The sequence below is a fragment of the Gavialis gangeticus genome, unplaced genomic scaffold (assembly GCF_001723915.1).
Source record: "Gavialis gangeticus isolate Ggan-Ray unplaced genomic scaffold, GavGan_comp1, whole genome shotgun sequence".
Classification (NCBI taxonomy): Eukaryota; Metazoa; Chordata; order Crocodylia; family Gavialidae; genus Gavialis; species Gavialis gangeticus.
This window is the reverse complement of record NW_017729013.1, coordinates 9306918-9325212: the sequence shown is the minus strand read 5'-3', so window position 1 is coordinate 9325212 and position 18295 is coordinate 9306918. Positions and strand designations below refer to the sequence as shown.

The 18295-nt window shown below is 46.2% G+C and overlaps 1 protein-coding gene and 1 long non-coding RNA gene across 10 annotated transcripts in view; both read left to right on the top strand.

Annotated features, from left to right (window-relative positions):
• The window catches only part of DTX2 (deltex E3 ubiquitin ligase 2), an 85422-nt gene that overhangs the window by 27045 nt on the left and 40082 nt on the right, over positions 1-18295 (top strand). For all 9 annotated transcript variants that reach the window (XM_019511487.1, XM_019511486.1, XM_019511485.1 and 6 more), the window contains exon 4: positions 12176-12234. In XM_019511487.1, coding sequence (XP_019367032.1) covers positions 12176-12234 — 59 coding nt within the window. The remainder of the gene's footprint in view (positions 1-12175; positions 12235-18295) is intronic.
• On the top strand, positions 5049-10042 carry LOC109293504. The gene is made up of 3 exons (XR_002096329.1): positions 5049-5189; positions 5277-5283; positions 10032-10042. It is a non-coding gene; the product is annotated as an uncharacterized LOC109293504 (long non-coding RNA).

Below are 18295 nucleotides of genomic sequence, written 5' to 3'. Positions count from 1 at the left end.
GGAGACCACAGGCAGGGTATGGGACAGGTATGCAAACTGAGGCTTGGAGAGCCAGGGCCCAAATTAGTGGACCTGAGCTTGAGGGGTTTCTGCTAGAGAAAAAGGGATCAAAGCCAAAAAGGCTGAAGCCCAAACAAGGGTTTGGGGTGTGAGGTGCCCAGCATTGATTCTGTGTAGAGAAAGAGAAAGCATGCGAGAAGGAGAGTCCCTACAAAGGGGCAGGCAGGGGACCATGAGGAGGCATGGGTGTGGTGAGGGGGCCAGCAAGGATGGCACAGTAATAGCCCTAAGATGCCCAGGAAAGAACTATCCCTGTCTCAACAGCAGCCGCCCTCTAAATACACACCAGGTCCCATCAGATAGTGGCAGGAGAGAAGTAGGAGATGGGGTAGACTGGGTAGTACCTACAAGAGCTGGGAACAAAAGTCTAGACCTGTCACATTCCTATAGACAGGTCTGGGAGAGAGCATGGTCTGCTCTGCACTACACATTTTTCCAGTAAAGCTTTGTCCACTGGGGTTTGAAAAAGGTCACACCCCTTGCCAGTGCAACTACACTGGCCAAATCCCAGTGTGGATACCCACAGAAGAAGAGGCCTTCCGCTGGTTTAGGTCATGTCCTTCAGGGATGTGGTGCAACTCTGTCAGCAGAAAAACTGTTTCTGCTGCCATACGTCTCCTGTGTGGTGCTCTGTTGACATATTTATTCCAGCCTAGCAATAGTGGCAGAAGCTCTGTAATGCACCCATGTCTTATGTGTATGCATATATGTAGGTCCAAATATGGTCAGGAAGAGGGTATTAAAGCTAAGGACAAAGCCCAAACACCTTGTCTTTGGGAGGAGGGATCAGTGCATTGCTGTTAGTGTGCCTGATGCCTTGTTTGTACCCTCCAGAGAATGGTTATTCCTCCAGATATAGATTCAAAGCAGAAGTGGCCTTCATCAGCAGCAAGTTGGAACACAGTGTGCGAAAGGGACTTTTTAACACAAGCAAACAGCCCCACGTGGTTGTCCCTTTTCTTTCTACGTACTGGATTAGAGTTGGAAATGGTGCTGGCCCAGCATAATGGCATCTGTCCAGAGTTACATTCTCAAGCTTGTGAAATACCATATTCCAACAGAAAATCTTCTAATAACTGTAAATTAGAAGAAACCTGAGCCGCTGACTAGCAGTGTGTTTCATTTGGCTTTTAGCTGGGACATTCCTGGGTTACTTTATACACTCAGTTCCCCCACAGTAAGTGTTCTCCCTCTCTCCCTCCATATAATGCTTGTTTTTCTTCCATTACTGTCAGTGTGGGTCTTCTCTTTTCCAGTTGGCAAGTTCCAAAGAACACTCAAAGTGTTTTGGCTGATTGTGTCTGCAAAAATGAGAGACTTGTTACCCTGGCAAGTGTCAGGTGTCTGTGGGATCTTCCGATACACAGCTCTGCTGATGCCTCTAAGATGTGACGCACGACGTGTTTGCTATAACTTGGTTTTATGATATTGACTCACCTTTACAAGAGATTTGGCTCTTCAGAGTGAGAGCCAAAGTTTGTTTTTTCACCTTGGTATTTCCAGTTCTGTACCAGGAGTTCAAGTCCGATTGCCAACTCCAGCAATGAGCCTAGCTGCAATTTCAGGGGAGGGTGCCATTTCCTATTAGGAAGGGAAAGAAATATTACTGCTAGAAAGGAGCTGCACCTGCAAATCCTTACTTGGTTCTAACGGTTGTGGCTGGTGCTGGCTTATGACTAGGGCTCCAGCTTGCTATATACCTCACCATAAGGGATACTGCTGCAGAACATCTATATCTTGCAGGCATAGAAATAAAGTCCGTTTCACCCCTGAAACATATTTGGGTTTGAAATGCTGTTATAACATATTTGTTTTTCTCTATACAGCAAGAATAAGCCTTTGTTACCTTTGAGATATGGGACTTTGTAGGGCATGTGAAGTCTAATATTTGTTAGTAGCATTGGGAGGAGCTGGCATTAAGCAGTGAAATAGATTAGTTTCACTGGAGGTTGGAAGATGGCATCTTTCTTTCATATGGGAGGTGCAGCTCCCACAAAGTCCCTCAAGTGACAGATTGACTCAGAGTAATCAGAGAAGAGCTCCTGGAGTGATTTTAGTTACTGTCTGAAGATAACAGCACAAGCGGGAAAGGGTGGATTTCAAAGTGATGAGAGCTGCAGAACGGTACCATTCTCTGCATCACTTGAGCTAATTCCAGAGAGGAATGAATTGCTAACATTTAGAAGCATCCTGCATGTAATAAAAACTAACAGCGTAGAGGCAGCTGCTTTCTTAATGTGTAATGCAGCCTGGGCCAAATTAATCCCTGGAGTAACTCATCACTTCAGTGAAACTATACCAAGGATGTATTTGGCCTTGGGTGGCTGGTTTAGCATGTGATTGCAGGCAGTCGTCATAGCAGTAAGGTGATTTGTTCATTTCCCCTTGCACCCTGCATTTTGTCTGTAGACAAGATGAGTTTTTAAAGCAAAAACTGTCTCACTGTGTGTTCACACGGTACCTTAAGTGACAATGCCCTTGATCTCAGCCAAGGTCTCGAGATTCTACTGTGGCAGGGGTTTTCAACCTTTTTAAATAAGTGTACCCCTGGTGGGTTGACACAGGGGTGGGGGGATAGCGGCCATATGCAAGCTTCCCTCCGGCCCTGCTTCTGGGAGGCAGTGGCACAGGTTGGTGGGTGGCGGCACTCTGTCACCTTCCACGTGTACTGCCTAGGGCCTTCCTGCGTACCCCGGATAGACAACCCCTGTGCTATGGTATATTTCAAACCAGCATAATTTTATTATTTTTCCTTTTTTTTATTGTTCCAAAGTCAAAGGAGAACAGTATGTTAACTGGTATTCTTGAGTGTTCATTGTGTGTTTATATGCTTGCATGAGTGGATGAATTTACTCTTGTTCTAGCTGGGGATTAAATGCCCAAAATCTATGCAGACTCACATAAGCAAAATGTCTCCCTTCACTGTAGGGTCTGAGTTAAATTTATGTTTTGTTGTCAAAAAGCATTCAACTTTCAACTTTACAGCCTGTCTGAGTCAGGAAGTTGATTTTCATAGCTGGGATTGCACTCATTGTCTTTTTGCTTTCAAGACAGGAGTAAGTGTAAGTTCCCAATCTGGTTGGATATAGACATGTGCAAACCAATAGCTTCTTGTACAGGGCTCTGGGAAGGCTCCTGAATCATCAATTTACACAGTTCCTCGTGTTAATAATCAGCCCGAAGTTGTCACAGGCTGACGAGAGTAGGTCCATGGATCGTTGCGTGTCAGCCTGTGAGCCTGCGCATAATGCACAATCATCGGCGAAGAGGAAGTCATGCAGAGTGGCTGTCTGGACTTTGGAGCATGCTTGGAGCCTGCACAGGTTGAAGATGTGTCTGTCAAAACAGTACCTGATCCCCATATCAAGGTCATCATCTTGGAAGGCGTCTGACAGAGAATACCATGCTGAAGAGGGTAGGTGCAAGCATGCCCTCCTGCTTGACACCATTTGTGACCGGAAAGGTATAAGCAGAAGAAGATTGAAGTGATGTTTCAACCTGCACCTGGCACAATACCCCAGGAACCACCCATCTCAGTTAAAGGCCAACAACTGTCGATGGTTGACAAGCTTGCCTGTCTAGGTAGCATGCTTTCCCATGCTGTCCACATTGATGACAAAGTCAGTGCAAGATTAGTGAAAGCAAGCATGGCCTTCGGCAGACTCCTTAAGTCAGTCTGGGACCACAGAGGCATCAGAATTTTGACAAAACTGAAGGTTTGCAAAGTTATCATCCTTCCAACCCTTCTCTGTGCCTATGAAAACTTGACCATTTACCAGGGTCATGCCAAGAAACTAAACCACTTCCACTTGTGCTGCCTGCATAAGATGCTAAAGATCAAGTGGCAGGATAAGAGTCCAGACACCAAGGTGCCTGGAAGATCAACTCTCCCCAGTATTGACACCCTGCTGAAACTGGCTGGCCCATCTTAGCTGTGCCATCTCTCAAGAATGCCTGACACTCGCTGCCAAAAAGTCTTCTATGGCGAACTGTCAAATGGAGTACGCTTTCGTGGTGCACCAAAGAAGCGGTACAAGGACACCCTAAAGGCGTCCCTAAAGAGTTTTGGCATCGACCCAGAGTCGTGGGAACAAATCGCTTGCAGCTGTTCATCCTGGAGATCCCAAATCCAGAATGGAGCATTGGCCTTTGAACAGCAACACACGGCAGAACCAATGAAGAAACGCGCAGCCAGGAAAATGAAAACTTCCCATATCCCGTCCTCATCATTCTCCTGCCCCTGCTGCAGCAGATTGTTCAAAGCAAAGATCAGACTTAGGTCACTTATGTACCCATTCTCGTCCCTTTCCCTTTTTTCTCCTTTTCCTTTCTCCTTTTCTCTTTTCTCCTTCCCTTCCCCCCCCTTCTTTTCTCTCTTCTTCCCTCCTCTCCCCCCCGTTGGATGCGGTTGTGTTCGCCCGTGAAAGACAAAATGCTGCTACACAGTTCCTCCCAAGCCAGAAATGGTTATGTCCTGCTGTTGCTTCATGTGAATAAGACAGTTCAGCTCCATTGTTGAGCTAACATGTGGGTAAATAGATGTTCCTTTAATAGCCGTAGTTCCCCAAGTGTTAAATTGGGATAGACAGCACTGCCTTACCTCAGAAGAAGGCTCTGAGGAGGAATACATGAAACACTGTAGTAATAAGGAACAGTGTAGGGCAAGCGTGGGCAAAATGATGGATCCAGCTAGCAGCCAGACTCCATTTCCAGCAGGCCTTGCCCGTGTGGCTGGGGCCAGTTTTCATGGAGACCTCAGCAGTAGCAGCTGTAATAGTGCAAAGCTGGGGTTTCCATGGAGACCGGCCCCAGCAGCGCTGGCAGGACGCGCAGCAAGGTGGGGAGTTGCTCCAAAATTCCCTGTAGCCACTCCTCCCAGTGGTGCTGCTGCTGCTGCCTGCCCTGCACAGGTGGTGGGAGCTGAGCCTGCCCTGCTTCTGTGTGCGGCACAGCCCCACACTTAATCCTCCCACCAGGAAGAGGCTGGCACTGCTGCTGCCTACCAGCGCTGCTGGGGCCAGTCTCCATGGAAACCCTGACCCCGCACTATCACAGCGTGGCTGCTGCTGGGGCCTCCGTGGAAACCGGCCCCAGCCGCATGGGCAAGGGCTGCTAGGAAATGGAGTCCAGTGTTGGCTGGATCTGGCCTATGGGCCAGACTTTGCTCACCCCTGGTGTAGGGTGATGTTAATCCTAAATTCTAGTTTTACTTGGAGGAAGTTGGTCAACTTTGAATTCTCAGTTATTTACCCTTCCCAGAATCACTTCCGTAAGAGTGTCCCTGACACAAAATCTGCTTTCAGAAGGTAGCAGCAGACGTGTCCATGTTTGAAATGGATGTTCCAGTGTGACCTTCTCACAGGTGGTTTGGTTTCTGTGACAAAGGAGGTGCAGTTCTAATGTAGGCTTGTTTCTCTTTGAACCTGTGCATGTGGCAGATGCTTGCTTTGATCTTAACTGACTAGTGCAGGCCAAACACTAAGCTCTTCCCATGCTAAGGGAAAAGGGAAGAGTGTTTCAAAAAGCACTTATCCTCATACAGATACTTTTGTAGCCTCTCCATCGGAGATTGATCTCATGCCACGATTCTGTTTCTGCCAGCTCCGGTGAAGTCTGTTCAAGGTTTACTAGTGGCATTTGTATGCATGAATCTGTCTTTGAGACCTGAGCTGAGGGAAATGCTGTTCTGTGAGCTTGTGGCTGGATCAGCAAATGAAGTGCATCCTTGTGCAGGGTGTTTCTGTCCCAAATATCCAGCTGTTGCTCCTGCTCATTCTGCTTCATTGATAGTAACTAAACTCTACTCAGATTAAATCATACTGCGTTGTGCTTGAAGTGCTAACCACAGCTGGTTCCTTCCTTGTACTTGTGGTGGGCCAGTAGGGGGTGCTTCTCCACTGAGCCACTCACCTTGCTGTGCCCAACCACCTTCCAGGCTCCGAGTGCGTCTCTGGGGGTACTTCATGTCTGGCCAACCTCCTTCCTGGAGCACACCCTCTAGCCTAGGGGTAATGCCACCACCACCTAGGGTCTAGAGTAATCTGGGCTCTGTGCCCCCTTGAGGGTACTTGACCCACTTCAAGAACCTGGGGTTCTTCCCTCAGTCTGAAGCACAAATAGTGGTCTCCCTTAGTCAGCTGAACCAAGGGGACCGCAAGGCATAATCTGGACCCACTCCCAATAAGTCTTGCACACTAGGTACAAAGGAGAACTTTATTGGTTACAAGGAGTAGGTTTGGAATAGGGTACAGGGTAGAGCCGTATCAGAGAAATCCTTTAGAGCAAACAGGGTGGCTGGATAGCCTTTGATGATCATGCATCTGAGTTACTGCAAGTTGTATATCTAGTTAGATCTCAGGTAGCTTACTCACGGGTATCATCCAGAGGCAGGTGGAGATTCCCTCTGGAGGCAGGCAGTTCATTGATCCTGAGTTTCAAGAGAGAGCAAGTTTCAGATGGTCCAGCTCTTGTCTCTCTGAGTTTTCATCATGGCTACTGTTCCTCCTCCTGGGCAGTCCCTAACTTCTATAAACCTTATGACCTTATGACCTCATTTACCTAGTCAGCTGCCAGCCAACCAACTTGAAATGCATCACTGGTTGCTGGGTAGATTGCCAGGGCCTCTAGCCCCCTCCCAGTCAGATTGGCATTGCTTGAAACAATAGGGAGTGTAAGCCCCTCACCCAGGTATGCGTTGCCAGTCGGGTAGGCAGAGGGAGCAGGTTTCCCCCCTTCCTCAGGAATGTATCCAGCTCAGGTTACAACTCAGGGTCACCTGAGAGATGGGACAGAGGAGTCTGCCCCTTGCAATGCCCGTGTTAACCAAATTGTCACGTAGCAGAGTTTTTGGGGAGAGATGGGGCATTCTGCCACAGTACTAATGCTTCCCTTGCTGCCACCAGTGAAGCTGTGGTGAAGGGTAGCATGGCTGGGGAAATTTTAAAGAAGTAAACACAGTTCCAGCACACCTTGTTGCTATTAAAATAGAGATCTCCCCCTTCTGACCACTGTGTCAGATACTCTACTCTCTCTTTGTATGTGTGGGCACAGGAGGGGCTGTGTTTCTGCCAAATCACCATGGGAAGCTTTCACTGTAGTGGGATTTTTCTGTGCTTTCCTCCAAGATCCTCATGGCTGCTGATGCACCTTCCCTGCCCTCTGTTGTAGGTAGAGGACAGGGCATAGTCATCTGAGCTTCAGTGCTGAATTTGGAAACAGGAGACATAAATGTCTCAGCAAGCCTCCAAGGGTTTCAGGCATTGAATGCAACTTGGATTTTTGCATTGGGTTTAAGGCCCCCAATTATCTATGACCCCTGCCCATCAAGGAGCATGCGGGATCTGTTCAGGGGTAAAATACTAATGACAACTGGTAGTGCAAAGATCCAGTTGGGTTTGCAGAAACAATGGGATCATTTCTCTGAGCAGTTCCCTATTCCCTCTCAGCACTGTAGGTCTGAGTCTGTTGTATTGATATTACAACCTCATAATGGTCAAGTCCTTTAGTCTTGACATGAATGACATGACACTTGCCACTCAATTTGCTGCACATCTGGTCAGTGTTGAGACAGCAGGTCTTGCCCTTCGACTGCATCATCCTTGCTCTGCTGCTTCCTTTCTTCCCTTTGCCATATTTGGATTCTGAATCTAGGGCAAGCTCTTTGGAAAGTGGCTCACTTGCTGTTTTTCTCTTGTATATCAACACTTCCTACCCATGTCCTGTGGCTTTAAATATACCTGTGAAACATGTCATCAAGTATTCAATGCACAACCAGAAATTTCCCTCCACTTCACTTCTCTAGTGCTGCATCCATGATTTAAAAAAAAGAAATTATATATGTGCAGTAGACACAGGCATTCACTGGAACCCCTTGGTTCCTACTAATTACCAGTATTTGGTTTAACTGTTTGTGGTTATGGAATCTCTGGCCGATTCCAGCAGGACAGTAAGGGATCGTGAAGTAATTTCCATGCCTCTTTTCACAAAGTCATGTTGTCTAAGCTCATGCTTGGGGACAGTTCCAGGCTTGTTTTCTTGGGCATTCAGAACATGTTCCAAGTGCAGATTACCTAATGTCCCAACCCTCCTATGTCCCTTAGCCCTTTCAGGAAACCTATAAACAGTTGTTCTGGTTAAGACAGTTTTACTGTTGCTCTGAATTTGGAGCAGTAGAACAGTTCAGATGCTGTTGTGATGTGAAGTCATTCAAGTGCCTAGGTGGTCAGTAGCTGCTTGCCTTGTTAAAATGAGCCATGTAGAATACCCCTGTAGCCCACCAGTGTAAGGTCAGCTAGTTCCCCAGAGTAATGGTCACCACTGAGATCTAACACTGCATAAATACTAAGTCCCAGTTTTGTTGGAATAGATGGGGATCTCTGAGACATACTCCTCTATAAATGCATCTCTGGAGCTTTTCAATACTTTGATAAATGGCCCCTTTGGAGCTAACAGTTATATAGATACATTGGCAAAAGTGCAGAGATCAAGAATGATAAAAAGTTTTAAAAACATGACCTGGGAAGGAAGGTGGAAGGAGTTGTTTCTTTTTTCTTTCTTCTTTTATTTTTAGCATAGGACAAAGTTAAATGAAGGGAATAAAGAGGAGAGTGCTCAATTGTCCACCATATCCAGTGGGGGAAGGATGAGAAAAAAAAAAAAGCTTAAAATTTGTAGCATAGATGATTTGAGGTAGATTTTAGGAAAACCTTTCTAGTTATAGTTTGGCACTAGAACTGAGTAGTGAAGAGGATTGTACAGTCTCCTTCACTGGAGTTCTTTAAGGTCACATTGGACAACCATTGGTCAGGAGTGGTGGTCTAGATATACATTTGGATCCTGCTTTGGAGCAAGGAGAGGCACTTGGTCCTTGAGGTCCTTTCCAGCTACATATTTCTATGATTTTCTATCATACTTGGAACTGTTCTTCTCCGAAGACTTAAGTTGTAATATCTCATTTATCTACCCATCTTCCCTGCAGGGCTGAGGATCTGAGTCTGCATCCTTTCATGCTTTCTAACACTTGGGGGGGGTGGAGGGGAGGAACTGACTGCACTAGTGTCTGCTACTCCCACTCAGCATGGGAGTGAAATGGGTCAACAGCTGGGGGTGTGATAAGGAGAGGAGGCGGAGTGCTCCACCCAGCACTGAAGCTGGGGAATTTACAGCACAGTCGCATGCTCTTTGACAGAGCAAAGGCTGCTTATAATTTCAGAGAATAATTGGCATTTGTACATCTTGCTCCTCGGTGCAGTTTTCCTGAGGAGGGGGATGTTATTCTGGGTAGAGGGCAGATGGCTTATTGGCAACTTCACATTATCTCACCGGAAGACAAGTGGGAGCTGTGCATTGGCCCTCATCCCAAGAGGGTGACGTGGGGAGATGGCAAGTAACCAAAAAGAAAGGTGGGGAAAAAGATAGAGGGAAGGAGGACATCAGGAAGAAAAATATAATAGGAATAACTAGGTAGGTGATGGTGGAGGAAGAGAAGAGAAGTAGTGTGAACCATAGTTTTTCAACCCGTGGTACATGTACCCCTGGGGGTACGTGAGAGCCGAAAACCCCCATAGCAAGGGGGCACCGTCACTTCCACACTGCCGCCAGGTTCACGCCCGGCCACTCACCCCTCACAAGCCGGCCACTGGCTGCTGCAGGAGGGGGAGGGCAGGCACACACATACCCATATACTCCTTGCTGACCTAATTTTCTCTCTTTATCCTGCCTGGGCTTGCATGGGGGAGGGCTGCCCCGCTCCCTCCTGCACTGGGATTGCCCCGTGACTTGTCCCACCTGGGACCCAGTTCACTGCGCTTACTGAGCAGGCTGCTGCTGCAGGCTGGGGCTGGCAGCGGCACCGGGCTCTTCCTGGCGCTTGAGGTGGGCTACGGTGATGGGAGGGGGGCTGCTGCCACCCCAGTATTCACTGTAGCCCTTCCCAACCTGCCCCCCATGCCGCTGCCAAATGCTGGGAAAAGTCCAGAGCTGCAGCTGGCCCCTACCTGTAGCCATCCTGGGCTCTGAGCACCTGCAGCTGACAGTGCGCAGGCTGCAAACAGCTGCACTGGGCTTCGCAGCCCCGGCATCAGCTCTATGTTGGTGGCTACTGCACGCATGCCTCAGAGCAGAGAGCAGGGGTAGGGTCTGAGGCAGCACAACTCTCCCCTGCTCTCTGCTTTGAGGCATGCATGCAGTCGCTGGTGTGGAGCAGATGCTGCAGAGTCTGGTGCAGCTGTTTGCAGCCTGCCTGGCCTGCTGCAGCTGCCTAGAGCCCAGGCTGAGTATAGACAAAGGCCAGCAGCAGCGCCAGGGTTTTCTAGGCTGAGCTGCCGTAGGGCCCCCCACCTCCTCCACCGTCCACTCCGAGGTACATGATGCCAGAGCAGCTCTTTGTAGCCTCCTGGCTGCAGCCAGCCCAGGCTCTGGGTAGCTGTTGCCAGCCACAGAGCCCAGGCTGCTTGCAGCAGGGCTTGCAGCCTCCCAGCCGCCTGCTGGGAACAGCCTGGGCTACATGGCTGGCAGCAGCTGTCTCCTTGTCTGTCCGTCTCTCTCGCCCTCTTTCCCTCCTCTCAAAACTATGGCAGAAATGTGGTGTGCTGCACATTGTGCAGCTCTTTAAATTCCCCAGTAATAATTTGCTGGTTCAGCCCTAGCTTTGGCCAGCATCACCTCTAGCTCGGGTATATACTTGAATTGTGCGCCCCTGGTGTAAAAGGTGGGGACCCTACCTACACCACATCAGACATCTGTCATATCACAGCCTTATATACACAGCCCTTTTCCCAACATATGGCACACATTAGTCTGTAAATATAAAATCCCCGGAAAAATGAGTGTTGGGGTACTTATTAAAATTTTCAGAAGTTAGGGGGTACTTGCTACATAAAAGGTTGAGAAACACTGGTGTGAAAGATGAAGAGAGCTTTGGGCTCTGAGTCAAAGCCCTTTGCAGTCCATAGTCTGTCCATTGAGTTCAGTGGGTTCAGGATCTGGCCCTTGGAACAGTAATTTGCATTGGTTTGAATAGATTGGAAAATTGTGGGTAGCTTTAGTCTAAGGGGAAAACACAACCACTGAAGGGGAGGGGGAAGTGAAGGGAAAGCACTGGCACAAGGCATTTTAAAGTCAGAAATAACCAATGTGTTCATTTTGCCTGCCTTCTAGTGTAGCCCAGACCACAGAACTGCACCCAGCACCTTCTTTACTGATCCTGTCATTTCTGTTTGTGCTGGAGTGTGTCAAGGTATGGTCAGGCAGAAGGGAAATAGAGGAGGGGCAGGGGTGTAGGGCACTAAAAATATTTTCAGAGAAAATCTGCTTTGTGCATAATTTTGAATCTGATATTGACAGTGGCTGAGCTGATTCCAGGCCAGAAGAAATCCAGAGCTTCCCTTGGCAGGTATACGTGTGTCCCAGGCCCTGAGACCCACTTTCATTGCTCTGGGAGAACTGTCAGGAGGCAGATGAAAATGAATACGCAAATCTGTTTGATATTCCTTTTGGATGCGTGATTTTCAAAGCAGCCTCAGGGAGTAGGGCACCAACATCCTGCTGATAATCAGTGGGATTTGGGCACTGAACTGCTTCTAAGCTATGCTGAAAATCCCAGCCTAAAAGTGCCATGGCCTTCTTTATAAAATTAACTTAGCTCCAGAATTTTCTCTTCTGCCTCCATTGCCTCTCTCCAGTTTAAAGCTGGCTTCATTTCAGCGGAAGTTTTTTGAGGTGTCAGTTGCCGTGTAGATGTCTAGCTGAGCTATTACCTTCTTCTGTTAACAGGGTTTATTCTCATTGACTGGACTGTCTTTGTGCTGTCACAAGGGCTTTGGTTAATAGTCTGTCCTAGACTAAAATGATACATGGAGTTTCTCAGCATCACAGCCCAAGAATTTGATGTTCTCCTTCAATGTATATGTATGACTTGATAATATACTGTTACTACTATCCATAATTCTGCAGTTGTTGACTTTGTTAGGTACCCTGGCTACTATGGACACCAACTCATGATCAATTAAGTGGCAAGTGGAAGGAACATCATGTGTTATTCAACTGCCTCTGTCATTTTAATCATCTGTACAGTGATGTTAAACATTTTGTTTCTGTGTTTTCTTTTTCTCCCTAGTGTTCCAAATCTGCCAGTTGTGATGCCGAAGTCTAGCAAAGTGAACCAAGCTTTGGCAGGTAACAAATCCTTCCCAAGTACTATTTTTTTTTGTTTAGATTTAGTATTGAAGGGACTTCCTTTCCTTGCTTTCTTCCTTAGTTTCTGGTAAGAACATGGAGCCTCTTGGTGTACATTCAGCATCTCTGGTCCTGGAACCCCTTGTTACTGTACAGCAGGATAGGAACAGAATAGTTGCCAAGGAGCTGATTGGTTCTTTCTCAACCCCACTAATCCTGTGGTAATGAATTGGGGTTGTGGTGCCTTACTTCCTTTGACAATGACATAGGATTGGTGTTAGCCTCATATTTTATGGTACCACAGTTTACAGGCTTGGTACCTGTAAAAGCAAAAGGAAATGCTCCAATGTACAGTCTGATAACAGCTTAGTTGTTGAAATCAGGCACATGCAACTCATTCAACAAGTCTCTAGCATATGTAGACTTAATGGTACGTAAGGCAGAATGAATTCGTCTAACTCTCCTGTAGCTGCGGTAAAAAGTATATTAAAAGGTTGCTTTGGTCAGTGAAGTCAGCAGATCTGACTCTGAGCACACGCAGGGCACATATCTGGCAGGGAAGAAGGTGCCATGTGAACAGTCACTTTTCAGAGTAGAATTGCACCTTAAAACTAAGTGTTGTGTTGATAATCCTGCACACCTGTAGTTTTCAATGAGAGCACTTTTACTTTGAGTCCCAAAGAGTAAAAAATTGGTGGGTATGCTTGCTGTCTCTTAATTTAATTAGTGCAAAGCACCTGGGATCCTGGTTTGGCAGTGTCTTTAAGACTGCATATTCTCTGGATCTTATGATGCCTTCTCCAAAGTAACACGGTCCACCTGCATAAAACATATTACAATATATTGCCCTTCCTCTCACTCTAGGTGGGGGAAAAACTGCTACATCATCTTTGTTGTTGACCACTGCTCCTCTTGTATGACAGGACATGATTGAAAACTTGAGAATGTCTTTCATTCCCCTTCCCCTCCCATCCTTTCTCCATGTTTTGTTAGAGTGTAAGCTCTTAGCAGCTTGTAGACTTTGCTTATAAGTTTATGCAGCTGTCTGTGCCATTTTGTTTTATGGCTATTGGATCACCTAATTCCACATCAATATGTAGCTACTCTTCTCCTGAAGGTGGGAATATAGGTTTCTTGAGAGAGATTCCTCAATTTGGGTGCCTCAGTCCACTGGCATCAATGCCACTTGATGATCCTGACTTCATTGTTGATGTTTGCAAAGCACTAAGTACATAATCAGTGTAGTATAAATAGTAATAGCAATCACCTATGAGAAATCTTCAGAGAACAGTCATCCTGTTGCCATATGCAGTGACTATGATGGCTTCAGTTTATTGTAGACAAACACTTGTCTGGGGTGGTTTAAATGGGGATATTTTGTCTTGAGTTGGAGTAGGTGACCTCCTGAGTTCCCTTTCTGTCCTATTTTTCTATGATTCTGTAGTCCAAGATAGATCAAAACATAGTGCCTTAGTATATTGCTGTAATCCACCTATATTAATAAAATTGGTGCTGGCATATTGTTCCATATATGAATAGGTCATTTTCCATTTGGAGCAGATGCCTGGACTCGATCAAATTGTTATGGTATGATATGATCTAATATAAAGGAACCATGGGTGGTAACCAGTCAATCGCATCTGTAGTTTGCCCTCATTCTCTTTTTCTTAAGTCACTTTTGCAGTCAATTCTCCCATTGTTGTCAGGAGCAGAGGGGAAAAAAGAGAGGATAATTAATTTGGCTAATGACCTTTGGTTTAAAGCTGGAGCCAACATGAATGAAATTATACATCCAGCAGTTGATAAGATGTGTGCTGCACTGTAGAGGTTCAAAATGGTTAGGCTAAAGTAAGATCAATAGGCAAATGCTGGCTTCTAACAGGCAAGCAGGCTTCTCCTTTAGATCTGAATCTTCAGAGGACACCACTTTGATTGGAACTGAGGGCAGTAATCTTTAATGGAAGCTCTGTGTTGCCTTCTGTTAAATGTTGCAGCCCATAAAGATGCAAGACAGTTATGACTGATTACAGTCTTTCTCTCTCTTTGGGGGGGGGTGGGAGGGGAATCTATACTGTAAAAAGTTGCAGAAGAAAGTTCTGTGGAGATTCATCAGCCTGTGCAATGAAAAAATATATCGAAACACTTATGATGCAGAATAGACAACAGAGGCTTGGTGACAATGTTATTGATATCACCAGTGCTGTATCTGGCCAGTCCTTTGAATTCATGACCTCTCCTTCTGTTTGGCTATCCATTTCAAGGTCCTGTTTTCAAACTTGTTCTGTTCTAGTTTAAAATCCTTCATTGATCTTGAGTCTTCAATTTTTAATTCTTCAGATCACTTTATAAGGCAAAGGTCTCTTCTTTGACCCATTTCATCTTCCAAAGCTTCAAACAGTTTGTTCAGTTGACCAACAGCAAGGCCTTTTGCATCTTACTGCAGACCCACAGATAATTGTGAAAACCATATAATGACTGTGCTGCAAGGGTCTTTAACACCCAGCTCAGTTGCACAATTTGTGCCTCCCAGGCTGTTCCTGTAAACTATAATTTACTACTGAATTGGATTCTTTTTCATTTTGTCTGTTGGTTTTTGGGGTTTTTTTAATGAAAAAATGGGCAGAATGGCCCAAATTCTCTTGAGTTTTAGAAGGTGTTCAGAGAGTTTTCTGAACTAAGAAACAGCTGTATAACTAATTTGAAAAACAAAAGCTAAATCTTAAGGGTTCAGAGAAGCTACAAACAGATCTTTTCAAAGCAGAAGTAACTTGTGAAAGGTACAGAGGAAGTGGTTGAATAGGACAGTGCTGCTGCTAGGCAGAATGAGAACTTAGATCTGATTTGCATAATGAGTGCATAAAACTTCTGTGCAGTGGGAATGTTTTTTGCTCAGAGGATCAGCACTGTCAACAAAAACTCCTTTCCCTTGCCCACAACAGTGGTGAAATTTACCTTAAAAATTATGACTTGAGGAAGGGCACCTGATGCCTGAGGGCTTGTCCAGCAGCTTGCCCAACTATACGGTGGTCTAACGAAAGATATCACAAAAACTCCATGCCTCTCTGGCATTTCCTGAACCATCATATCTACAGCAATGCTTCTTAAAATTCACGGTTTTAAAGGCCAAAAATACTTCAGGCGCCTTTTGATTTACTTTCTAGCACTTTCAGGATGTGCTCAGTACTTTTGAAACTTTTCTTTGCAACTGAAAGGGCTAAAAATAAACTTTACTGTGTTTGGAGTGTCCATTCCTATTGCCTTATGAAGCAGGTAGTTGCTTAAAAATGCTCATGCTTCTCTGAACTAGTTAGTCTGTAAAGTGCCATTCTGCCCTATCTTTCCTCCTTAAAAAAATAAGTGAAACCTGAGATTTATACATACTCACATGACACTAGAACCTAGGCCTTTAAGAAAAACACTAAATGATGTGTAAGGGTCATGATTAAAATAGCAAGAATCAGCAACCTTGTTCTGATGCACATAAGTTCTCTGTCAGTGAAGAAAAGCATTGGCCTCCGTACAAGTCGCAACTGAAACTGCACCGTACATCCAAAGTCTGTGTGAAGAACAATAGCAACTGGAGCCAGTGGCCGGAGGAACATGGTAGCAATTGCCTTCACATCCAGCCTGTGCTTAGGGCAGCTGCTGGAACTGCCAAGCTCAGTGTGTATATATATGGTGCCTCCAGTCCTCAGTGCCTGCACGACACAGGATATTGTGAGATAGGTTTTCCTTGTGTGGAAGACTAAGATGATCTTTGATTACTGTGGCCATTGCTTTGGTAAAAAGAAAAGGATAAAAAGGCTCCTTCAGTGTCCTGGTTAGGATTATGGCCACGTGGCAGACATTGACCCCAAGTATCTTTGATTATATCTGGCAAGAGGAAGAGCTAATTGGCTTTGTACTGTATGATAATAGGTATCTGTAGTCATGGAATTTCCTGTGTGACTAACCTCTTGTATGGGACCAAGGGTTTCTTGGGTAGATGGGATGCTTGGAGATCTGGACTTTGGACATTGTTCTCCTGAACCCATCTGTAAATGGTGCAGAAGCTTAGTCACCTAGTTAGAACTGCTAAACACTTAGGTCTTAGCGGGCCAAAATCAAGTTTATGAAAGCCAATATGCCATCAGGTGATTCTATAGTTTTAGAAGAACGCAGGGTTGAGTACTAAGTACTGTAGATGAACTTACTTGCCTAGGCAGGCTCTTCATAACTTTTATGATAACACTGATAATGAAACAATCCAGGTGATTAAGGCTAGTACTACTTTTCAAAAGGCCATCCTGAAACAAATCTGACTCTGTTGGCATCAGCATTAAGCTTCTAATTGGCAGTAACAGCATCCTCAGCATACTCCTCTGACTCCAATGTATTGCAAGAATGACTGCTAAGGGCAGTTAAACAACTTCATCATGGAGGCCTGCACTGGATACTCACTCAGACAGAATAAAGAAGGTTGAGATCTTGGCACGGCAGTTGAGCAAGCAGCACAAGTGAGAAGAGGGAATTATCTTGCCCAAATTCTGAGGGCTATATAAGAGGCTTCCTAAACAAGTCCTTGTCTTGGCAGCTTTAAGGTAAAAGGAAGAACAGTTGATCCTGTAGGACCCTTTGCTGCACATGAAGGACCAAAACAGCTACTTTAGAGGTAATGGGCTTGAACAGGTTAAATGAACTGGCCCTGGACAGGACAGACTGATGAAAATTGACCTCTCCTTAATCATCTGGCCGGTATATGAGAAATTGTTTGGATTGTAGATTGTATTCAGCACCTTGGTATCAGGGTGAATTTTCCAAGGCTCACAGAGATGGTTTCTCTTTTTGTATTGTGCTGGGCTGAAAGTGCAGCAATTAGCACATGAGGAGGATGAATGTGACTTCTAATTACAGCTTTCTTCACATGGCCTAGTGAGTGACAGCTGCTCTTCAGGAAATGCAGAACCCTCCCAAAGTGATTGCACCCTTTATGCAGCAGGAATGTGATCAGTGTGAATCACACGGGCCTTTGCAAGATTTGATCTACCTAAACCACAGGCTTGTACTTTTAAGCTTACTCAAGGATTTAGCAATGTAGCATTAGTCATAGGGCCAAATCTACCACAGACCTTACTCCATCAAGGCTATTTGGTGCTACTGCCACACAGACTTTGGTTCATGCTATGGGTCTGAAAAAAACCCCAAAACCTACCTCAAAATATTGTGAATATTTTAGCACATTTGTGCATATACACTACCAGTATGGCCTAAGACAGGCTTTAGTAGCAAAGCCAGCTGCTCTGTAGACAAGGTGCTTCGTAAGTCACTTCTCACACTCGGCTTCTGGAGGGTTGATTTCTGAATACTAAGATTCCCTCTGTTGTGCTAGAAGTTTGCAAAGTAGAGTTGCACTGATACATCGGTTCAATATCAGATCGGTACCAATATAAAGAAAATTGTCTGTATCAGATATCGGCCTGATGGGGCCGATAATTTGGCCAATAAATGCCTGTACTGTGTGCAGCCGCAGTGCAGCAGAGAGCAGATCAGGCAGCATGGAGAGCTGCCTCCAGCTGGTAAGTTGGAAGGGGAGGGGGAAAGGGAGGGGCGTGGGGGGGGGCAGATAAATGCCCCCTGTGGAAGTGGGGGGCAGGTGCTGCCCAGGTGGGGCAAGATTGGGGTCAGCACAGAGGTGTGACTCATAGGGTGGGGGCAGTTTCTGCTGCTGCTTACACCCTGGGAGAGCAGGTGCAGGGGGGCTGGCTCTGCGTGGGGCTTTTGTTGCCGGGGGCTGGCACGGAGTGGACTCTGGTGGCTCTGGGAGGAGGCTGCAGCCACCTCAAATTTTGCTGCAGCTCCGCTCCCAGCCCTGAGTCACCATCTGGTACAGCCATGGCTTCTTCTGGTGCTTGGGTGGAGGTGGGGTGTTCAGCCAGGGGCTGGGAGTGGAGCTGCGGTGAAATTTGGGGTGGCTTCAACCTCCTCCCAACGTCAGCCCCCAGCAAGAAAAGCCCCGCACAGCACCAGCTCCGGCTTCGCCCTGCAGCTGTCGCCTGCCCCACTCTGCGCAGATCCAGGGGCA